Raw genomic sequence first — 25,621 nt, 5'->3', positions numbered from 1 at the left:
AATTCCCGCAGCACCGCGTTGGTACTTTAAATATATTTATAGAACATATCATCTCACCCCTTCTCGCACTTGGCTGTCCAACGGGTGTTGTATTTTGCTCCTCTTGCAGGTTGTCCTCCGTGACAAGATGGTTCCATGTTGTGTGATGTAGAGAACACCACACATGAGAATTTGTGATAGGCGAGTGGTGTGGGATTATGTTTATGGATCCGAAGGTTGCGGTTTCGAATCCAGTTACTGGTATTATTTTTTTGTTTTTCATATTTTGGTGTCTAAGGCAAATTTCTTGTGGCGGAGCCTTGGGGCAATCGGGTATATGGGGTAGCTAACAAGGGAAGGTCACGATGTGTTACACGGGGTTTTCAACCGGACTATTTTTGTTGGATTCCACATGTCGAAATATGTGAAACCCCAAAGCCTTTCGGGTGAAGAGCCAGGGAGATGTAGTATGTTGTTAACAAAATGTTAATAAAATCTTAAATTTGTTTTACCAAATTAGGATGATAGTGTTGTCTAACACAGATCACCTAGATATAAGAAATGAATGTAATGTTTGGAATGATACTAATAAAGAAATTAAAAAAAAAATATGTACATCGTAATGTTCTGATTGGTTCAACGGATGACGCATGAATTTGGATACTAGGTTCAAATAATGACTTATTCAGTAGGTACAAGAATGTTAACACTTTTGACCGGGTTAAATCCGCTCGATAAAGGCAATATATACATTACTTAGAAAAGAGATAACTTAACTTTATATAAAATGAGTAGTAGAAAATCGGTAAAATAGAATGGTGTTTGATTTTCGATGATGTTATTACTTTCAATAAAAGTAACATTGTTGCTAAATAAATAACTTTACTCAAGAAAATTGTTTTAAAAAGAACAAAATGTTTATTATTTATGTGTGATTTTTTTGTGTATTCATACACTAACAAATGAGGCCATTTGAAATCACAGATCTGACTGTTATTTTTTTAGTTTCAGTTCAGTCATTTAAAACGACAATATTTTCACTTGTCCCACTAGTTTCCAAAATTTTCAATATTTATCTTGAACTTTGGCACAAACATTTAATTTAAATATAGCATAGATTTAGTAGGAAACAATCTGAAAAATATAGTAGATCTTATTCATTTTATTTTTTTAAGAACCCTCTCTATACGATTTCCTTTACCCATTTGTCACACGGTACCTTATTTCGATAGTCACTCAAGCAAAATGATTATCTAAATACAGGGACCGGAATCTACTATGATAATTCGCCACAAGAAATCGGGTTGAATTTCATAAATTTGCCTGAAGAACCAAAAAATAAAAACAAAATAAACACTCGCGCATATTCGGAATCGAACCAAGGACCTTCCGATTCATAAACCAGTACTAACTCCACGAACCTATCGACGCTTGATGGGAGATGTGACAAAAGCAATATATAAAGCGTTTTATATTGCAATATTCATTCCATTCCTCTGACATGTCCACCATTCATTTGCCGCGTGACCATTTGCCTAAGTGTGCGTTTCCGATGCCATCATTCGGCTTCGGATTGGTTGTGCAATTGTGTGGGTCGGGCGTAAACATTTAGATTGCTCGAATTTTCAAGTCCAATGTGCTCGATTTCAATTGACGGGTTTGCCCGTCTACGCTTAGGAGGCGAATCTTACCATCAATAGGTGGATTTAGCACCTAATACGTTAGGAGGGAAATCCGCCATCCGAATTATTTTGGGTGTAGGTATTTCGATTGTAGTAAATTACTGAGTGAGTAACTTAGTAAAAGCAACGACGTCAAGATCATGAGGAGGAAGTCAGACCGACGACTGAAGTTCAACATCCTCCAGCTGACGAGCGAGAACGACCTACGACTAATGTATTTCGCCACCTCCAAGAATATGGTCATAGCGAAGAACCTGAAGATCATCTCAGCAGACAGAAACGCAAATCGACCACGCTTTGATCAAAGGACGGCAATTCTCCGATATAACCGACGTTAGAACATATCGTGGCGCTGATATTGACTCCAGATTAGCTTTTCAGTCTTGACAAAATTAAAACTCTTATTTTGGACAAAATAAAATAACAGTTTTTAATTTTGTCAAGACTGAAAAGCCAATCCATCATCAACAAGGAACTACAGTCGAACTACCAACGAGATATTGACTCCGACTACTGTGTATCCGTTATCTACGATTCATACCGTCGCCCGCCTCGGTATAATCTAGCGTGACTGAAACAACCAGCTGTCGGCAATACGTACACGCAATCTTGAAGTAGCTTGCTGTACCATTCTCAAGAAACGCGGAATCTCCATCAAAAGCTTAACACATCCCGCAAAGGCATCATGCCGCAAGTTGAAATGTGTCTGGATAAGGATGGGGGCATCTTGACAGACGGGTGCGATGTTATCGAAAGGTGGAAGCAGCACAACGATAAACATCTGAATAGCGCAGGCACAGAAGGCTACGACAGCGAAGGTGGTGATAACGTTAGCACAGCGGATGGCGGAAAACAACCAGGTTCCACGATGAGGGAAGTTAAGATGCCGTTCAACAGCTCAATAACAACAAGGCCGCTAGCAAGGATGTTATCGGAGCGGAACTCATCAAGATGGGTCCAGAGAAGTTGACCGCTTGGCTTCATCGGCTGAGAGTCAAAATCGAGGAGAAACAGTTACCGGAGGAGTGGAAGCAAGGCGTTATATGTCCCATCTGCAAAAAGGGTGTCAAACTGGAGTGTGAAAATGATTGTACAATCACTATCCTAAACACACAAAGTGCTATTTCAGATCATCTTCATCGATTTCAAAGCGGCATACGAAAATATTGACCTGTACTGCCCAGTGCCCATATTAGCATAGTGGACGTAAGCGCCAAAAGGGGAAAAGCACCAAATGTTGATCCATTCATACGATTTTGGCCTACTTTGTATGGGAATCCGAAAATTGGCACAGGATTCTTGTAGGTAGAAAATTAATGCTTTTCCCCTATGACTAAAATTCATTTTTTCATTGATATGCATTCTTTATCAAATTATACACTGGTTGAACATGCGAACAGCGCTTATTTGTTCTAAAATATTTGAACTATAAGAGGAAAACTCCCTGTTTGCAGAGTGTTTATTCGAATAGTTAAGCGGTATAATAGTTTAGGTTGCTATGGCAGATACCTGGTGTTAACCTCAATTTATCCGTTCCTCAAACTCACTGATTGGACAGATAAAACGACGTATGCGTTTGTAGATGACAAAGGTAAGAAATTAACAAATAGTCTCCCCAATTAAATTTTGATTTTCAATCTTTATTAAATTCACAGATTATTTGACCGAAATTGTTGAAAGATTCATGAATGCAGCTGAAAACACATAACGCATTTTTCCAGCAGAGATAGCTCTGGTGGTTATGTCGACCATGCAAACATGGGCAGTGTAGAGCTATGAGAGATCATTCGGGGAAATTGTTTTCGAGGAAATGTCGGGTAATCCAAATCGAGAGCTTAAAATTTCAAAATCAATAACAGCACCGGCTACGTCCTTACGGTCATCGGGGAAGGGAAAGAATGTTAATCAGAAAACCATTGTTACTAGAGACCGAATATACCTCTGTATCTCCACAGTTGTCATGAAAAGTATATAAGTCAGGATCACCTTTGGATGGTTATGTGATCGAGGATGTATTCATGCCTAACTCGATAAACGCATTGCAAGCCGGACGAGTGTGATTCCGATTCCATCGTTAGCACCCGCAGGAACAAGCAAAACAATCAACGAACAAAACACTATTCTATATTTTCCAAATCATCACTGGAACACGATTAGGCAGGATTTAAAACCGAAGTGAAATAAATACTGATCGAACGCAGCCTGTCTTGGAATCCCTCAGCCACGCTTTGCTCGTGGCTTAAAAGTTCGTTTGAGTACAAGATCAAGGTCGCTCTACCGGTTGCGATCAGTCAACTCAAAAGCGGCAGCCAGCACTGCATGCTCAAGCTCATTAACGACCACTTGGTTCCGAAACGTAAACATTTATTTCTGTTACTGTTATTACTGTCTGCTGTTGGTTTCTGAGATTGATTCGACGGTGAGGTAAGGTGCCTTGGCTGTAGCAAAGTGGTGCACGAAAAAAAAAAAATGATAAAATACGGTTAACGGCTTAGCACTCGGGAGATTCACTGCTACGACCCTGGCAAGTGGTCAAGATGTGTAGCTCACGGACCGTACGAGGAAATGAATCGGCAGAAGATTTATGCAAGGTCATCTCATCCGTCTCTTTAGATCAATTCCAACAGGCGGACTGATATTCAGACTAATTTACAGGGTAAATAACTGCGAACTTTGGTCAATTAGTAGATGTGGAATCGCGTCTATAAAATCAGTAATACTCTCTGCTTCTTGCATTGATCCCATAACTGGCCCAAATGCCATTTTAATTTTCTGATTATTTTGACATATCCTCAAATTACACTGCGTTTTTGCTAAGTTTTTGTCCCAAGCACCGAAATACCGCTTGTTACTACTAAATTTCATGTCACTGAATGTATTGCAGATTTCAAAAATCTCCTAATACGTCTGATTTTTGGGATAATAAACTGTTAAAAATGCATTACAAAGCGATTCCAGTCAAATTGCATACAAGTTCACCAGCTGCTGATACTTTTTATCCTACAAAAATCCGCTTTGAGTGCTAATGAATCAATAAAGTTTGGAATACTTTTGTTACTTAAGAGGTGCTTTTTAATTTTTTGGTAAAGTTTTGATAATGGTTGTATAAAATCGATATTCAATCGGTAAATTTCAATCAAACTACGTTCCTCAAGCCTATTTCAAGCGTACGTCAAGCCCTATTTTGCATGCTCAGTGGATTAATTCTCAATACTTCTCTCAAATTGCGTTGATGCTTGCGTCAACTATGCAATCAAATGAGCCACTAATGACTCATTTATTCGATCGTGACGAACGGTTTTCTCAATTGCGCTCTTCTAACTGGAAGGTGTTGATGATAGATAGATCATGCATCGTTACTAGCCGTGAGAAGCGTCGCATGTTTATGGTTGGATGAAACTTGAAACAATCGGCGATGCGCGTTACGCCTGCGGAGACAGAGATCTTCAAGTTGCCGGATGTTGACTCGTTTGTCAGCGTGACGCCCAGCAATGAGTTTGAATAATGATTGAAGCATCCATCTCGAAGTACCCGGATGAAACTTTGCCTATGTAGTGGATCTGTTTTCATTCCTTAGGTTTAATTATAGTGTATCAAAAAGTAGCAAAGGGAAGAATCTGTCAATATGCCTTTTCATGTAACAGATCCGTCTATGCATTTGTTTACATCGGTGGAGGACCGGTGCTAACACGGGCCTGTCATTTTCATAGAAGAACTGTCAAAGTGTTTCCCGATCAGCTGATTTGAGACGTCATGTAAATAGGCCTATACCAACCCGGTGCTAGGCAGCCATGTTTTCGTGGTCAGCATAAAACTCAAGAGCAATAACGTACATTGGCTTAATCATATAAAGGAATTTTTCCTCCAATACTAAAATGTGTTTCTAGCTAATCACATCAACCCAAATTGACTTGCTGTATTGCAATCCAATAGTTTGTAACCGTTTATTTGTTCAAATAACTGTTGTTTTGCGGAAAAAGAAATTTTTCGGAGAAAAAGATTTCGCCATCATAGGCAACACTGAGGCAAAAAAACTTAATAATTTCTTAAGGAATAATTATGATCTGGCGCCACAACGATTATTGTTGAAATTCTGAAGTTTTACTTATGATTTTCTTGAAGAATTTCATTACTAATTTTCATAAGTCAAACAATGAAAATCTGTAACCAATTCAATGAAAATAGCATAATTTAATTTATCAGATATCAATAATGCTTGCCTTTCATTTTAGGCGTGCTCAAAATTGACATGTTTTGATAACATGTGACCTATAATCGATTAACTTGTACCCAACATCGATAGCGGGGCAGTTCCTCTAGCGATTGCTAGAAAACATACTTCGAGTGATGGCTTTTAAATAATTCAAAGCTCGCACTTATGAAACTTATGATCCCATATTCGAAATGGTTAAGCGTTTAATGAAACCATAATTTGGCTGGTTCATAAGTAATGATTTATGGAAAACCTAAGTATTTTTGCCTCAGTGTAAAGCATCTACACCAGCTGTCAGTCGTTCCAACTAACGGGTGTTTTCAATCTACGTGAATAAGCTTTCAAGATTGCTGCCACCTGGCTGTCGATTGTTTTATGCGGATGACGTTAAGATTCTCATTGTAGTTAACAGCATTCAAGATTGTTACACACTCCAACGGAACGGATAGCTAAATGCAGCGTGATAACATTTCACAGAAAGTTGCAACCAATTCTGGAAAAACATTTCAAAAGGGCACATCGACATTGGTAAACAATGGCTTTGCAAGACGCTGCGGGGCTCAATTCCACTCGATCATACTCACCAATACCACTATCAGGAAGAGCTGACACTAATCTTCTTGATAGTGGTGTTAGTTTGCGTGGGCGGGCCAAAATGGGCTCAACAGCAACGTTTCCGAAAAAAGGCTCAAGACCTGTTGAGCCCTTTTCAAATGTTTGTCTAGAATTGTTCACCATTATACAATACTGAATCAACATCTGGAGCGGCGTCGACCATATTCGAGATCTGGGAGTTATATTGCGCATTTCATTCACCACTGGACTATCGCAGAAGTTTTTACAAGTGCGGAATCGCCAATAAAAGTGCGCTATGGCAATAAATCGGAAAGGTGTCTTCGGGGGACTTATTGTTTGTAAATCAGAGAATAAGTGCTCTGAAGACACTAACGTGATTCGATGCAATCCCGCACTTTTATTCACACTTTCGCACTTATGAGGCCGCATATCGCAGTCCAGTGGTGAAAGCAATACCCAATACTCGATCAGGCATTTTCTTTCCGTCTACATTAAGAACACATCATATCTAAGGCCAACAAACAACTTGTTTTCATCACAGAGAAAAGACATGGAGGTTCGAACAAATTTCCGTCAAATTCATGTGTAAAGGCTAGAGTTAATCATCAGCGCTGCCAACGCAGACAGTGCGACGTACAAACTCGTTTCTACAACACGATGGCGCTAGTAAACGTCAACATACATTGGCACACAAAGCAACGCTAGCGACAAGTGGCAATTTTTGATGGTGACACTAGCGCCGAAGGGCCGACCATAAGCCAACCAGATAAAAACGGGACAAATAAAAAACAAAAACGGGACAATTTTAAAAGACATAGATTATGCGATTGTGCTGCTTTTCCCCGAATGGCCCGGTTTCTCCGAAGCCATTTTCCCGAATGACCCGTTCACTTGTAAAGCAATGCAGCTCAAAAAAGTGCAATAATAGTCTTTACCCGAGCAGGCGAAAAAAGCTAAGTAATAGCAAATTTTGATATGGACATACAAAAGTGATATTAACTTGAAAGATATAAGAGATAAGAGATCCGAAAATAATATCTAAAATTTACCCCTGGAATACTATTAGCATATCATATTTGGCTTTTATAAGATCTCACCAATATCAGCGAGCTATTCCTTAGATCTTACAACATCAAATTTAGCAATGGCTCAGAAATTCCAGGAATAAAATTTTGATATTATCTTCAGATCTTTTATCTCTTACGTCAATCAAATCAATATCTCGATTTGGTCGGTGTTCAGACAGACCGGACTAGATGGTATTTTGGCGTTCAAAAGAAACGTTAAGCACTTTGTCAATTTTGATTTTCCCGATGGAGTTTTGATACAGATGTATCATCAAATAGACAAATTACATTATTACAGCGAATGGTGGCAATACTTCTACATTTCGAATGCCTGGTGTACGTTTTCCTGAGACCATTAAAAAGCACTTGGTTCAGTCTGTCTGAACACCGACCATTTAATGGTCAGAACTTTGTTTCTGCTCGGGTAGTGAGATAGTGTTGAATTAGAAAGATTGATAAGCTACTGAAGAAGGAGATATTTGATCATTCTCGACTAAATTCATATTGTTCACCACCTTAAAATGCAATAGGTTATGACAATTATGCGTGTTAGAACTTTTCGAAGAACTGAGTCGGGGAAACGGTGTTTTCGGGGAACTAGCATTCTGAGAACTGGCGTTGGGAGAACGACATTCGGGAAAATGCCATTCGAAGGAAAGTAGAAGAACCAGATTATGCAATCCCAAGCTCGCTTCGATTGTGTTGTTCATATATGGCCCTCTGTTAGTTTTCAACTTCTATTCATTTTCTCTCGTCGCTCGCTTGCGATTCTATCCATCATATTCTTTCATTACTTTCCTTGCTCCCTTCCACTTTGAGTAGTATCGCTTTCACCGATAAAAGCCAATAAAAGCTCATAATGATAAAGTCATGCGGTGATTAAAACTTTGGAAATAAAAATCCAATTGGCGAAGAAATTACAAAAACTTCGGTTCGAATAAAAAGATCACTTGGGCGAATTAGGGGCATATGAGACGAGGCGCGAAAAATCCAATAAATAACGCGACTTTCATATGAATCCCCGAAAATATGCCACCGATCGATAGAACTGAAACATCCGCCGAACAATATAGTTAACAGGTCGAGGCGACAAATTTTTGCCTGTCTAGTGTTAGTAGTGACCAACGCTACAACATCTATCCGTTCACAACCAGGACGTTAGGCAACGATTTGTCGCTTCGATTGTGTTGTTCATATATGGCCCTCTGTTAGTTTTCAACTTCTATTCATTTTCTCTCGTCGCTCGCTTGCGATTCTATCCATCATATTCTTTCATTACTTTCCTTGCTCCCTTCCACTTTGAGTAGTATCGCTTTCACCGATAAAAGCCAATAAAAGCTCATAATGATAATCCCAAGCTACATGCCTGTATGATTCAATAAAAATCACCTAAAACCCTTGAAGCTCATTCTTTGATTTCCGAAAGGCAGCGTTTTTTAAGAATTTCCTAAAAAAATCGTTACACTTTTCAATTTTTCAAATTAAAACGTAAATTTTTCTAATATTTCATTACTTTATTGAAATATCCACTTTTAAAACAGTTAATCCAATCAATTGCGTTTCAGAAGTAAACACATAGTTGTTCTTTTTCATTTTAGGTATTATATGAATAATTATCTTATGAAGATCCGTATTTTGGAAATCCACCAAAATTTGGCATAAATATGAGTAAAGAAACGCAAAAAGTTAAGCAGAAGCATGTACGGATCCAGTTTAACTCTGTTTGAGAAACTAATAATTGCTTGGAAAATAGATGAGTAAGACGATAAACTCTGAAATATTTCTAAAAACTGTTTGTTATGTTTTTATTTTTATTTTTTACTGGTGTTGAAAATTATGTGCCAATACTCCATTTCCTAAAATACGGGACAATTCGAGCATTTTCCATAAAACGACGGGACAGTCCGTCGAGGAGATGAAAACGGTACTGTCCCGTTAAATACGGTACGTATGGTCAGCCTAGCCAAAGTGTAAAAAGCGGCAAAATTGAAGCTCCTATATTCTGATGCCAGCGCCGCGTATCAAGAGCATAACGACATACCATATTACATACATATTATTACTTTAAAATGTCCCGTACAAAGCTTTACACACGCTGACGATTAAAGATGAACGTCTGTTCTCTGTGGTTTCATCTTTAAACTAACCAGCGAGTTCCATGATCCTCTATGTTTGCGGGCATTATATTGTGCACTACTTCGCTCAATTTTGGAATCTAATTCTGTTGTATGGTGTCCATATTAGGCGAATTGGATCTCCAGAATAGAGGCCATACAAAGAAAGTTTGTCAGGCAAGCGCTTCGGAGCCTTCCATGGCGTGACCCGCTGAACTTGCCGTCGTACGAAGATCGTTGCGGACTACTCGGACTGCAGACATTAGAAGAAAGGAGATGTATCAGCCAAGCAGTGTTTGTTGGAAAAACATTGCAGGGAGAAGTCGACTCTACCGAAATTTTAGGACGATTGAACATCTATGCTCCTGAAAGAATTCTATGCCAGCGCAACTTTCTAGAGCTTGAGCCACGTCGTGCAGTATATGGCTTTCATGACCCAATCCGTTTCATTCCAATCTTTTTTTTTTTGACGTTAACTACGTTTTACGGCAATATACTGGGTGTCAATTGAAAATCTAAAATGTTGCGACCGTCACGAAATTATGTAAGATTTTGAATGGTAATAACTCAGCCATTTATCGGTAGATTTTTAATATATTCCCACCATTCGGTCGGAAATTTATACAACATTTTACTCAAATGGAGAAAACTTTTGATTTTTGACAATAGACTGTCGAAAATTGGGAAAATGTCGATCCCTTTCTTACGCAACCAAACTCGTTCATATCAATTAAAAATTATGTTAGAGTTTGAACTAAAGGAAGGCTGCAACTATGAAAATCGACTAAAATTCAAATGCAAAAAATCACTTGGCGTAGTTAACGTCATGCGGTCGTGTCTTGTACACAACCCACTCTGACTTTTTTCTCATTCTCGATTACTATTGTCGCCGAGTCTGGGCCAGAGATCATCGTAATGGTTCCTGGATGGATGGATGATGCACGAATAGTTTTTAAGTTTTATGATGATTGACAATGTTTGCAGAAAAGTGATTGTGATCGAATTATGTATAATGACTTTGTTTATAATTGTTACTGTCAGTGATTGTAATGTTTATGTAGCAAGTCGCCTTTTTGAGCAAGTCGCGTGTTTTTGGTCTACTCAAATCGGCTTTTCCTCATCAAACAATTCATTAAGCAAAAGCAGATGAAGCTACAAACCAAATAAACAAATAAACAAATCACATCACTTACTAAGGTGAATCCTGATCATGCAGTCATGATCCCTATCCACTAATAAAACTCCTTCCCATAACAACCATGGAGGTGCAGAGGTCTCGGTCTAATACTCGGTCTAATACTAACATTCCCTTCCTTTTCCGATGACCGTAAGGACGTGGCCGGCGCCGTTACTATTTTTTTAAATGTTTGGAGTTCTCGAAAGTGTACATTGAAGATGGAAAGCTACTCCCAAGCTACATCTCTTGGTTCCTAGTGCAACTTCGATTATTCTGGTCAATCACGGAGTAGCAACTACGAATTGTGCGATTATCAATGCTTATGCTTTATCGGAAATACGAAGAATACCGTTATGGACAAAACTAATTAGAGACCATTAATAATGCGGATATCAAGGTGAAATTCATGCAAAAATTATATGTTTGGGAATTGTCGGCAGTGATTTGTAATTGTTATCAAGATACCATTTTTCACATTGTATTCCCGTGATCAACAATGGCCCGCATGTTATCTGGATCTCCTAAATGTGACAAACTTGCTTATTATTTTTCGTCAGCAGGCTGCACTATCCCTAAAGTTATTATGAACAGCACGCTGATCTATGCAGATAGGTATTACAGGCAGTTGAGAAATGAACCTGAGGATCACTGTTGTATTCGATTGAATATGATATGGATAACGTTTGGCACATAGTGAATTACTTATTCATTCGAACAAGAAATATTCTTCCACAAAATTTTCGATTCATTCCAATTTTCTCCTTCTGACTACTCGTCTGTTCAATTCTTTTTTTTTTTTTTCCTTTCGACGTTTTGGAATTCAGAGCTTTGTCATTCAATCAACACGCATACGTGTGATCAACGTGGTTGGTGGTTAGGGCAATTCAAAGGTTAAAAATGTTTGAAAATCCTAACTTCCATATCTTCTATACCTTCTTTATCATAAAAATAGTGTTCTGTGAAATTTTCAGCTGGTGGTGATTTAAAGGTGGCCTAATGGCGATGTAGGTTTATATGGAAATTACTTTGAAGAAATTTTGAAACACGTTAGTCCTGGAATGCAAGCACAAACTTATCATCCCCTAGTGAAACTCATTATTCAAACCATCATAAAGGATGTTTCTGAAGAAGATAATCCATGTTGAGCTAATTTTATTTGAGATTTTTGTAGGTGTTTGCACTTTCCAACATGAAGTTTGTACTTACATACCAGTACTAACGTGTTTGGAACATTTTTCAAAATTTCTCCATAGTAATTTCCATATAAACCTACATCGTCTTTGGGCCACATTTGAATGACCACCTATAAAGCTGAAAATTTCACAGCACACTATTTTTATGGAAAGGATGGTAAGCAAGATAAAGGAGATGGGATTTTCATTTTTTTTTAATTTTGAACCGCCCTATTGGTGGTCCAATGGCTATCCCTTTTGCTTCATTAGCAGAAGGTCATGAGTTTGATCCCAGGCCCTTCTCTTTCCTCATACTTTGTAGTTGTATCTTTCACTAGCTTCTATCTTTCACTCTTAATCTTTTACACTTAAATTATTCATTCATAGCAATCGCTAGAACTAGAATCGAATAAGAAATCGTTTCCCTACGCTTCCAATCTTCCATCATTATAGCATGCCTTTCCTTACGCCTGATACATAGGCAGTCTGCTAACCAAAAGTAAGACATCATGTCGTAAAATTACCTTACCCTTATACCTCCCTGCATGAACCAGTGTGCCAATTTTAAAATGAAGCATTGGTCTGCTTTCTGACGCGGCAGCCGCCATTGTTGCCTAAAAATAGAAGATCACCAGCATTTATACACTGAGGGTGTCTATTAATCCCAAGCAGTCATCTGGTTGGTTCCTTGTGTACGTGCAACCGATCTGGCAATACTGGAGTAACAACCACGGACGGCCAATCAAGCTCAAGCTCAACCTATACGCATACGTGTGATAATTTGGGCCCAAGTAAAAATGAAGCAAATGTCGAAACTGAAAAAGCACATTTCTTCGTTTTAATCTACAAATAGAAAAAAAAACACAAAGCTGTTTTATTTGAGAAAAAAAACTGTGATATTATGTTTGCTCAAGCAGGTCCAGATTGCCGTAGTGGTGAACGCGCAGCTATTTAGCAAGACCAAGCTGAGAGTCGAGGGTTCGACTCCCACCGGTCGAGGATCGTGGAAATGTCGTCGACTTCCCAGGGCATCGAGTATATTCGTATAAGATATATAAGAAATATAAGAGTATCTCCGAGGCCTTCGTTAGCCGAGTGTTTAGAGTCCACGGCTACAAAGCAAAGCCATGCTGAAGGTGTCTGGGTTCGATTCCCGATCGGTCCAGGATCTTTTCGTAATGGAAATTTCCTTGACTTCTCTGGGCATAGAGTATAATCGTACCTGCCACACAATACACGAATGCGAAAATAGCAACTTTGGCAAAGAAAGCTCTCAGTTAATAACTGTGGAAGTGCTTATTGAACACTAAGCTGAGGTGCAGGCTTTGTCCCAGTGAGGACAAAATGCCAAAAAAACAGAAGAGAAGATAAGAGTATCTCCGGGTTTGACAAACAATATGCACATGCAAAATAGTCAATCGGCAAAGAAAGTTTTAAGTTGAAAACTATAGAAATGCCAATTAGAACACTAAGCTGAGAAGCAGGCTCTGGTCCAGTTAGAACATAATGCTAGAAAGCAGGAGATGATTTATTGCAAGCCTGTAGATTTATTTTCACTCTAAATCTCATTATAAAATTTTAAAACATAGGACACGTTCAAGATTTGTCAAGTTCACGTGAAGCGAAACGCCAACTTCTTACTTAACAACTTTTTGCACATATAAGAGGAAACATGTTTTTGGTGAAGGTGTGTCAGCAGTCCGGCTCAACCTCCAATCTTATCAATTAACCTAGGCTCTAATAAAGTTGCTTACGTTGTCGTTTCGCTGTCTGCATTAATTACCGTTTCGTTAGCAGCACACAATCTGCCGCCAGATAAAACTGACTAAATCAAGCTACCAGTAATGGCATGTTTTAACTATAAAGATTATTAAAAGGTGTGACCAAATGTTAATCACATGCTAATTGATCAAAACCTTAGAGTATGGGCGGCTGTCCTATACGAAAACTGGAAAATCGATTGATATTATCTACCAATTGTGAGTTATGTGATGTTGATAGCAGATAATTACAAGGCGGTTGACATTAGGCCAAATTGTAGTATGCACCGCGATGCAACATTATCATGATGTTAGTTTTCGTGATTATAAGCGAATAGCTCAATTTCAGTGCAGGCTTCCCTTAAAAGTTGTTGAACCATTTGCAACGCCTAATATCATGCACGAAATTTCTTCAAATATATTGACAATAGGTTGCGTCGAAGAAAAATAACATTCAATTATTGAGCATATGAATTTAAATTTGAAGATGAGAGCAAAGCTTCTCCATCCAAATTATGCAATTTCGGGTAATAGACGCCTACAGAGGCTTAAAATCGTTTTGCTTTCGTATCGTATCGTAGCAGAACGAATCGAAGCCTATTGATACACTGAAATGAATTCATTCACAAATGAAAATTAAATTCACTTACCACAACATTATGTATCACGTTCGCCATGGTCGATCACCGGGTGGGTGCGTTTGTGCGTAAATGTAGTATCTGCTGGTACAGGATCGCACAGTAAGCTTCGATAAGCGTTTCAACGAAGGTGGAAAAATGTAAACCAAAGCACTGGCACTTTTTTTCTTTTTCTTTTCAACGATGTTGTTTGATCAAACACTTTCCATTAGTAATTGTAACACTTAGTTGAAACCTGAAAATAAATAAAAATGATCAAAATTATGTTTGAAATCAGTTTTATGCACTTTCACAATTTCAGATTTCCATGGCTTGTTGAAGTATTGATAATTTAATTTACTGTATGTAGGGCAAGACACACAAATTCTATTGTGTGTGAACAATTTTTTTAAACCTTCAATATTTTTGCTAGAAATTCTTTTCAAGACTATTCTTATGAACCATCCTTGGAGAAGTTTCAGATTCATTATAGAAACTTCTATAAATCCTTACGGGCATTCTTTCAAATAAGATTTTTCAACCTATTATGGATCCGACAGAAATAAGGACAAACAATTTTTTAAATATATTTTTTCTCAATCTCCAAGCGTCGCGACTAGTATTCGAATAGTGCGCTGTGTTCATAAACATCGTAAGAATGCAGCCCCACACATGTCATTATGACAGTTAGGTCGGGAACGAGTCACACGTCGCGTGTCCCACACGCGCGTTCCGATTTGGTGGGCGCGCGACAATATTTTATCTTAATGAATTTCTAACATTAGTATTGAATCACGGAATTTGCAGCAAGTCTGAGAAGTACATCGTGATAAAGCATTTCAATACTTCACAGCCTTTGCTCGCTACATGCGAAGGTAACACGACCCCGGACAATATAACCCAGAGAATGTATGCGGGTGCCGAATGCTGAAATGCAGTAACTACGGATGACACTCATATTATGCTAGAATTGCAGCGCCTATGGCGCGCAGACCAAGAGTCGGTTGCAGAGGATTAGCCATGCCGAGGCTGGTCCCCTGTAACATCGTATAAGTCGGGTAGGAGAAGTAGTTTGCCTAGGGTACTTTTGGTACATGTTTTTTAAGGTACAAAAAAGCTTCAAAAGATGGGCCTGCTAAATTACTAAAACTCTTTCCCTACTGCTCCTATGCCTCGATCTCCCGCGGAACTACATCACGCAACTTCATTGTGCTCATGCACTATGTCAGTCTCAGCCTCTAGCTGTTCTGATCGTTCGCTGTTGGTGCTTATTGCTTTGAAAAAAAGCTGTTCGCTACGACATTTCTACGGTGTCTCTGCGACTACTTATTTCCCAGTTGTCGGTTTAAAATCTCGCCGGGCCCGTGCACAGCTTTCCGTGTGATGACGTATGCTACTCTTGGGTTGGCCTCACGTCAGAGCCCTGTTGAACTTCTACTGAAAACTCATGTGCATTTCGCTACTCTACGACGATTCGTTCTCCGCTGTTGTCTTTCGAGCTTTTATGATTGTCCAGTTGGATGCCGAGATCGGTCTAGTGATTCCGGTTGAAAGATGACTTCCGGTGGAGGGAAGCTTCCGGTTCACAGACGCCCCGACGATCATTTTCCGGTGCAACAATGCGATCTACTCGACTAGACGTCCCCGACCGTGGACAGGCCGGGCAGATACCGAGGTCGGTCCTACGATTCCGGTGGAAGGAAATTTCCGGTTCACATGCACCTGAGGACCTTTTGCCGGTGCTACTACGCGATCTACTCAACTAGTCCCCGACGGTGGACGTCTACTCCGAAGCTGGCCGGGCAGATGCCGAGTCCTGCGATTCCGGTTAAGGGAAATTTCGGGTTTACATGTGCCCCGACGACCATTTGCCGGTGCTGTTTCGCGAATTACTCAGCTAGACCCCGGCGGTGGACTCAGCCTACTCCGATTCGACATTGGTCGGCCAAGTACCAGGGTCGGTCCTGCAATTCCGGTTGGAGGATTACTTCCGGTTTGCAGACGCCCGACAACTTATTACCGATACTACGCTACGACCGTTCTACTCGATGTAATCTGCAATGAAAGACCTAGTCTTCTCCGATCACGGCCCGGAACTCTCTAGTCTTCACGCCATCTCCTTTGCAACGATGACGTAATCTGCATTATCCTTCTGTCCACCGCTTTACATGTGCTTTCATGCTGGCATGCTGTGTTGTACCAATTTAGGACGCTTGCGGTTTCAGCCATCATCTTGCTTCGTACATCCCTGAATTGAGGGCAGTCGAATGCTCCGGTGTCTCCTCTATATTTGCACAGAGGCCGGACAATGTGGAGACTCTGCGTGTCCGACTCTGTGCAGATATATCCGGAAGCATCCATGGCTTTATAAAAACTGAGTAAAAAAAAGTTAACTTCTCCATGTCTGGTCGTCCACACCGATACTTTAGGAATGAGCCTTTGGATCTACCTTCCTTTCCTTGCTCTCCTGCTGCCACTAGGCCACTTTTTTTTTCATGCAACTAAGAGTTTAAAAATCTTCATAGACTAGCCTGTATATGTTCATGCTCATGCCAGTGTAATTTTTGGCGCGGTGTGGGATCCACAAAGTGCTTTCCCCACTAAAAACACTCTCCTAGGTTTAGTACCATAACCCTCCGGAACCACCTTCCGGTATTACTTCGGAGGGGAGGCTAACGTGCTGAGCGCACCTCTTCAATTTGTTACTCTACATCCTGAGCCCTTCGGCTACTGAGCCCTTTGGCTCCTGTTAGCAGTTTTAAAACCGTTCAACGTTGTGCCTTATGCTGAGCCCTTCGGCTCCTCACGTTAGTAATTTGTTGGTACCTATTTTCGCCCATTGGCGACCCGTCAATTTGTTAGTACCTACATGCAACATTCTGAGCCCTTCGGCTCCAGTTTGTACACTACTCTGCACTCATTCAGAGCGCGTACTCACACAGTTACGACGACCTTATCCTTTTCTTTGTTCAGCTGGTAGGATGCCGAGGTCGGTCCAACGATTCCGGTTGAGCATAACTTCCGGTTCGTAGGCGCCTCGACTACCCATTACCAGCGTCCCGACGTACTCTACTCGACTAGTCCCCAACGGTAGACCTAGTCTACACCGACGAAGAATTCCCCGGCGGTGAAAATTCTCCCGAGACCGATTCTTCTTTTTCTACGTTTCGAGCCGACCGGAAGGGTGCCGAAGTCAGTCCAGCGATTCCGGTGGAGCCTAGCTTTCGGTTCACTGGTGCCCCGACAACCCTAAAACCGGCGCTATGACACGTCTACTCAACTAGTCCCCGGCGGTGGACCTAGCCTACACCGACGAAGAATTCCCCGGCGATGGAAGTTCTCCCGAGACCGAATCTCCTGCTGCTGCTGCTGCTGCTGCTACTGCTGATCTTCACTTTTTTACGGGACGACCGGTAGGGTACCGAAGTCAGTCCAGCGATTCCGGTGAAGCCTATCGTCCGGTACACTGGTGCTCCTACGACCCGGGACCGGTGCAACGTCGCGTCTACTCAGCTAGTCCCCGGCGGTGGATCTAGCCTACTCCGTCAGAGAGTTCGCCGGCAAATGAATATCTCCCGAAACCGAGCAGCCATTCTTCCTTTTCATGCGTTCACTCTAGCTAGCAGATCGTTGGTCGCTACGCCACTTCCTCTAGGCCACTGTATCAATGTGATGGTATCTTTGTGTCCCTTTGCTAGTAGCATGCTATGTCCTCAGCCATAGTGATGCATATGGGGATCATTCCGGCAATAACGCACACTGCTTCCGACGATATATTACGGTAGCCAGAATATACCTGCCAGCATCTCGATTGCGTTTGGTTCTCAACGCTGCAGCCCAAGCTGGGTCTCCGTATCTCATCAATATGAACGATAATACGGTAGCCATAAGACGCCTCGTACTGCTTCTTGGTCCCCCAATGTTGGGCATATCCTAGCTACAGTGTTAGCTGATTGCGCTGATTTTTCGCATGCATAGTCTATGTGGCTGTTGATTTTTATCCTGTCGTCAACCATTACTTCAAGGTGCTTTAGAGAGCGCTTTAATGAGATTCCGTGACCTCCGACGTTGATCTCGAACACCTCCGTGTTATGATGAACAAACTCAAGGTATCAAGGTAGGTAGGTAGTAAGGCCATCTTCATCTTCAGTGCCGTGTACTAGAGATACAAACTCTAGTGGAATTGAATGGTATAGTACCAAATCCAATTTTCATGTACTTAGTGTAAGTTAATTCGCAAATAAATTTCACGGCTTTACGATGCATTTATTTTTTGGTATTTGCAAGCATTTTTCAAATTATTCACTATCAAAGCAAAAGATCTTAATTGCAAACCATTCATCATCATATACAATAATAACATACATTTATCGCCTCGACTTTTGAAAGTATGAGCTTTGCACGTTTAAGTGATGTGTAATGCAAAAGAAAATACACAAAAATCTCGTAAAGCAAACCATTTCTTTTCATAAGAAATAGTGCCACGCCCTACCGGTAAATGATAGTCCTAGCAGAAAACCCCATAACAGGCAGATCAGTAGCTCCCAAGTACACTAACAATCATCTGCGTGTATGCAAACACTTCATCGCTTGTATGAATTCACGTACAAAAGTGAAGAAAAGTATAATTGCATAATGCTTCTCGGTTGTGTTGTGGCCCAGCCCCTTGTCGGCATCTTGCTTGGTCCAGTCCGGATTGATAACACCGCAGAGAGTGAGTGAGTGGTAAGCGGTCTAGGTATTCAGTTACTTACTGAAGGCGAGCACCCGAGCAGACAGATTCACTTTCAATTGCAATAATTTTCAATTACCACTCTCGACTGACTGTCTTGGGTGTTCAATAACCAACAGAAGAAAAAAATAAGACGGCACCATAAGAAATGGGCCAGTAGAGACGAGGAAGAAAGCATTGAAAACGAGTTTGCTAAGCACTCTCGTTAGCTTTGGTTGCACCGTTTTTATCGCTCTTTTCTTCTCACGAGGTTAACCTAGAGGAAAATGGTACAGAGCGAATCAACAGGTTGAACTACTTCGAAAGGAAATGGTTTTGTTAAATGATCTAGCATACACCACTCAACATACAGTGTGGACTGTGGAGTAGATATTCAAGTGTTAGTGATACAGAAGTAGATATTTAATTGTTCTTAATAAAACGTGTAGCTATTCAGCATGATCATGCTGAGGGTTGTGCTTAAGGTTTCGAATCCCATCAGTTTAGTTTGGAAATTTTGACACTTGGAACTTTTGGAACTTGCGACATGGAATAACGCGTGCAAAAAATCGTCAATTAGCAGAGAAAGCGCTCAGTTGATAACTGTGGAAGCGCTAATAAGAACACAAAGCTGGAAAGGAGGCTGCTGGTACTTTCTACAACACTCACTCCTACTCTCGCTTCAAGCATGTTTGGCAGCTGGATGCTTTGGATACCGCGATACATTCATGCATAATTTATTGCGACCACGCCACGACCTGCCTCACCAGACAACCAACAGAGAGCATTTTCCCAGCTGATAATCGCTCGGGTGAACCGTCGCTCAGTGGTTCGATTATTAATTTTGGCTTCTATATATCATCATTATAAACGTCTCAAATTCCGATCATGGTTCATATTCCGGGTTTTCAAGGAAACCACTCAAATTTCTTCACAGGATGATCCATTCTTCTATGATTGAAGTTCTCTCCATTGAAAAGTTGTGAGAATATTAATTCTTACTTTTAGTTTTCTAAATTTGGATCAAAAACACAACAGTGTTAGCTAGGCCGAGAAAATATTACCGATTGGAGTAGACTAATTTGATTATTTTAGCCGGCTTCGAACCACTGTGTGTCGCGTCGGTCGCGCTGTTGTCGTTTAAAGGCACTGTTGTTCGGCTTGTGAACTTGTCTGTCTGACTGTTCCATAATAAAACGGCCAAATTGCATCTGAACAGCTTTATTGAATGAATAACACACAGGTCATGATTCGCAGTATCATGTGTAAGCGCTTCAATGCAGTCAGTGGCTGGACAATGCTAACAATGAAGTGCTTATATACAAATTCTTCTTTCTATATAAAGAAAGGTATATTGGATAAATGTGATATTGGAATATTAGATTTGTCAACGATAATCGATCCATGTGCTTGAATATAATACGATCTCTACACTTTTTAATATTCATGGAAGGTATTAGGTATTAGAGTATGTTTGAGAGAAAAACTACTAACTGAACTTTAACACTTCACTTCACTTTTGCAAAAGAAAAACAAAAATACTAACAAACACTAGTATGGCGAGCAAATACCTTTAAACTCTAATATGTTGCTTCCCAAGTAACAATTTAGTTTCACGAATTAATTCCAGGGTTCTATAAATAAACGCTCATAGAACCACGGTCAAGGCACTGTTGCCTTCATCGCATCCCCAAAACCTCTTGTAGATTAGAACGTGACTAGTTGGCTCACTCTGAAAGAGGCTTTAAAGGGTATAATTATGTCACACGAATTGAGCAAAATATCATTTTTAGGAACTATTTTGAGGCCACCTTTTCTAGATGAATGTCGCATCATCTTGAAAATGATTTTATCATATCGTAAATCTTACCGGATTTATTACAACGTAAACAAAACAAAATAAGATTGAAAACACGTCTGTGATATTTTTTTTCATAGTGCTTTTTATTTAAAGTGATTATTTGGATATAGTGCTCAAATCTGTAGTGCCGAGTGAGATTTATTGTGAAATGTGATCGAAAAGAAGTAAATATACCTATGCCCTCCCTCACAACCAACCCCCCCCCTCACAACCAACCCCCCCCCCCCCCCCTCACAACCAACCCCCCCCCCCCACAAAATTTTAACTCTATTGTTTGTCTCTAAAAGGTTTTGAAAACAACTAATTTAACTACGTTAAATGTCGCCTCTAGCTATCATAGCATTCACGTAACTGTCATAAAACATTAATAAATAATCCACACGTGGGGCTCAGATAGCCGTAGCGGTAAACGCGCAGCTATCCAAGCTGAGTGTCGTGTTTTCGAATTCCACCAGTCGAGGATCTTTTCGGGTTGGAAATTTTCTTGAAATCCCAGGGCATAGAGTATCTTCGTACCTGCCACACGATATACACATGCAAAAATGGTCATTGGCATAGTAAGCTCTCAGTTAATAACTGTGGTAGTTCTCATAAGAACACAAAGCTGAGAAGCAGGCTCTGTCCCAGTGGGGACGTAACGCCAGAAATAAGAAGAAGAAATCCACACGAATGCCAAATTGCTGTGGAATTGTTACTTGGGTTATATGTTGCTAAATACGATCATCGGCAAAGGTTGATTAACTCAAATTAGTATTCAACTTCCACATTTTCTTTTTTGGCTGTATCGTATACACGTTCACGGGAAAATATCCGTTCCCCGAATCATGAACAAAAAGTCATGAAATCATAAAATTTTATGATTCATGATATCATGACCAAGAGTCATGATATCATGAGGCGAATGACGATTATCATGAATAATAAACACTGGTTTCATGAACATAAGTCATAATCGTCCAAAGCGTTATGCAAAGATATTTTCACGGTCAAAAGTAACGCTGCGTCATAGAATCATGACGCTGAGTCATGAAACCATGACTTCTTTTCATGAATTCATGACCTAAATATTCATAATCATGAATCATAATAACCAGATTTGGGCGCACTTCACGTTACGCAAATCTGTCAGCCATTTTTCTCATTCAAGTCAGAGCGTCTTTCGCGATCGGCGGTGTTTCCGCGTGAATAAAGTATTCGGTGAAAAAAAGTGCATTTTAAAAAATTGATTGGCTATCTAAAGCAAGGAGGTAAGTGATTGTTTAAGTTCAATTTCAAGAAATTAAAATTTGCCAGAGATTTTTTCGCGCGACAAATTTTAAAACTTTTTATTTATTTTCCGATTTTAATCCGGAATTGAAAAATATTGTGAAAAAGTAAGGTTAGAATTCATATAATTGCAGAATAATGGAGGAAACAATACAATATATAGCTGACAGTACTTGCAGTCCAGATATCCGAGGAACAGCGAGCGTACAACCCTCTTTTGGACCCTGAGGCTCTGGACCTGGAGTTGGATGCTATGCTGTCCAGAGCCGGTCTGGACAACTATGTGTCCACAGTTATTAATGTCCACGGCCTTACCACGACGAAGGAATTAAGTGAGCTACACGCGTCCGACATTGAGTTGTTCTGCCGTGTTGCTCGCGACTGAGTTTTGTTCCGCAAGCTTCTATTAAATCTGGTAAGAAATGACCATCAACTACGTCACGCCATTGAGGACATTGAAAAAAATACGTTCGTTATTTAGGGGAAGGGAAAGAGTAACAGGGGAGTGTCTTTGCGCCGATTTCTTCACCCTCACTTTGGACAATCCCGAAAAATGATGGACATCAATTTTGGATTTTTTATAATTGATAGCAATCGATGGAGATCGCGATAAATGCTGACTTGAACTATATTTGATGATCGACATAGCATATCGTTGAACTACTTGTCGCACAACCAAAGGCCAGTGGCATCCTTATGCTCCAAACCCCACATTCGCGTACATTATAAATTTTGTTGGCCCATTAATCAATATGCCAATGTTAGCGTTTCTGGGTGGTAGATGTTCCTGTTCGTGCTACACATTGGGAACTCACTAAGGTTGACGGTTTTCCGATGCATTTTCACGTTTCAATCTAAAATTCAAGCAACACAAGTCTGCGCAAATTCAATCTAGCACAAGGAAACAAACCGATTAAGATAAAAAAATAAATCAAACGTGGGCTAGCATATGAGCGTAAGTCGCATGATCGATTTCTCTCGATTGATCCTCTCTTCTGTTGAAAAAAGCGACAAGACGCAAGGCGAACAAATGCCTCAGGACGTAAGACTACATCGCTGCCTAGCGTCCTGAAGTGAAAAATACCAACGAACCCGCATCTTGTCACCTTTATTCAGAGAAATCGATCATGCGACTTACGCCCTTACTCTAGCACACGCTTGAAATAATGAACGCGGCGTTTGTTTAGTTGGTTACCGTCATAAAAACAAGCAGCAGTGTTGCTATGGGGCTCTGCACTGTTTTAATTTTGCATGGGACTTTGACGTTTACTGGCCTTGTTGTTTACTAATTTCACAAAGGAGTGAAAGAGACCGAATGATTTTTGTACAATAATCTGTCCCTCTCTTTTACTCCTTCACGAAATTAGTAAACAACAAGGCCAGTTAACGTCAAAATCGCATACGAAATCAAAAAAAGCTAGTGCAGAGCCCCATTTGATGAAAATTTTGAACGAATAAAATGTTTGACATACACGGAGAAAATTATAAAACCAAGATCTAATAACCCAAATAAAAAAAAAATTATCGCATCGCATTTAATGTTGGTTAAACAACAGTTTTAGCACTTATTGAAGCCTATTATCAAAATTTGTAATAATCGTCCAATACCCCACCACGCCTTTAGACGGGGTACGCTTTGCAACTTTGTGTATTTTTTCGTAGCTCGGAAATCCAAATGATTTTATTTTTGACTTAAGGTGAAAGTTCATTGAGCACGTAAACATAATGTTGCCACCCACTCGAGCCATCCGCTGAAGCACCCTCTCGAGCCACCCAAGAAGACGGAGCACAATGTTATGTGCGTCGGCCAAAAATAAATAATCATGTTCCATGTATACCTCTACCCACAGAATTATGCAGGCAGTATTACTAGCACACGTTTCATACAAAAGTATTATTGTCGATATGAATTCATCAACAACTTCATAAAAGCTCAAAATCACGATTTATTTCATTTGGTACCGTGTACGCACCTAACTTTGCGCAGCTCCAAACTTTGCGCATTTTAAAGAAGCACGAAAAAATGATAATTAATCATTGATTTTTTTAACAATTAAGTTTCAGCAACATGTTCGTTTATGTGAAATAAGTATTTGACATACATTTGTTTACTAAGAAACCCTCGTTAATGTTAGTAAATAAACAAAAAACCTTATCGTCATACGCCTAAACGTGTACTTTTACACCGTCTTAGAACAAGCGCTAAGGAGTGGCTCTGCAAAATATCAACATTTTTATGAACAAAACTGTGTTGTGAAAAGTATATTTGCGGTGTATTTGCAAGAAAGGTAATATTCTAGTAATTCCATTTATTTTCCATATAATATGTTGAATTTTTATTTGAAAAAAGCGATGCGCAATGTTAGGACCCATTTTTTACACGAGGGTCTTAATTTTTGCGCACTTCTAGCAATTCGGAATGGCACGTAAATACATGTACGTCCTTGCAAATGACAAAATCTGTCGATCTTACCAGGAATGGTCACTCAATCCATAAGGCAGCGGCTACATGTAATATTCTTGAAAGTACCTTTTGTATGAAGCTGAAGACAAGGTGTGCATTGAAAAATCTCGGAAAATCCACTGTATTAACACAGGAGACTATTACTGTAAACTTGGATAATTGATAGCGCAAAGGTTGGCTTCCCAGTTGAAGGACAATGATTCAAGCTCCAGTTGTCTAGCAAAAAGCGATCAATTATGGAATATCCGTACTGGCGGCAAATAGATAAAACATAATTGATCGCGAGAGATCAACGATACATCTCTCAGTTTGAGAAATAATAAAAAAAAAACAAGAGAATAAGTCATATAAAGCAACGTACGATAACAAATAGGCATAAGCTGCGGCTGTAAACTACATTGCTCAGATTGTAATCTTGTGAATATATGTATTATAAAAAAAATAAGAACAGAGTAAATTACTATTCTTGGGCACTCTATGTTTAAGGTGATTGAATAAATTAAATTGAAATTCACGGAAAAAACTCTTGATGAAACTCATATTAGTTGTAACCTTTTTATTTAATACAAAACCAGTAAAAAAGTAAAATTATTTAGAGTAAACGAGCAATTTAAGGCATGCGCAAAGTTAGGCACATCATGCGCAAAGTTAGGAACAATTCAGATTTTGTGCGCAATGTTAGGCACAAGGTGTTGCATCACCTTTTGCATTTTTTTAATTTTTTGTGAATCATTTTTATTTTTTTTAAATCACGCGTTCTACTGAAGGGTTAAAAGCCTATCGTTGGCAGAAGTTTGAATAAAAAATTACAAATTTTAGCCTTATTTGAAGCAAAAATACGATGATAATTTCTTAACTGCGCAAAGTTTGGTGCGTACACGGTAGTGATAACATTTTTTTTTTTTTGACTAAAATTATAAGCATTTTTCACACCATGCGTGTATTGATTACTTTTTGGCAGT

General features: G+C 39.7%; 1 protein-coding gene across 1 annotated transcript in view; it reads right to left on the bottom strand.

Annotated features, from left to right (window-relative positions):
* The window catches only part of LOC5571331, a 270,749-nt gene that overhangs the window by 213,630 nt on the left and 31,498 nt on the right, over nucleotides 1-25,621 (bottom strand). The window contains exon 3 of the mRNA XM_021843267.1: nucleotides 14,391-14,613. Coding sequence (XP_021698959.1) covers nucleotides 14,391-14,417 — 27 coding nt within the window. The 5' untranslated portion in view covers nucleotides 14,418-14,613. The remainder of the gene's footprint in view (nucleotides 1-14,390; nucleotides 14,614-25,621) is intronic.

Source organism: Aedes aegypti, chromosome 2 (genome assembly GCF_002204515.2).
Source record: "Aedes aegypti strain LVP_AGWG chromosome 2, AaegL5.0 Primary Assembly, whole genome shotgun sequence".
NCBI lineage: Eukaryota > Metazoa > Arthropoda > Insecta > Diptera > Culicidae > Aedes > Aedes aegypti.
Note: the sequence above shows the minus strand (reverse complement) of the source record. Positions and strands in the feature narration are given on the sequence as shown.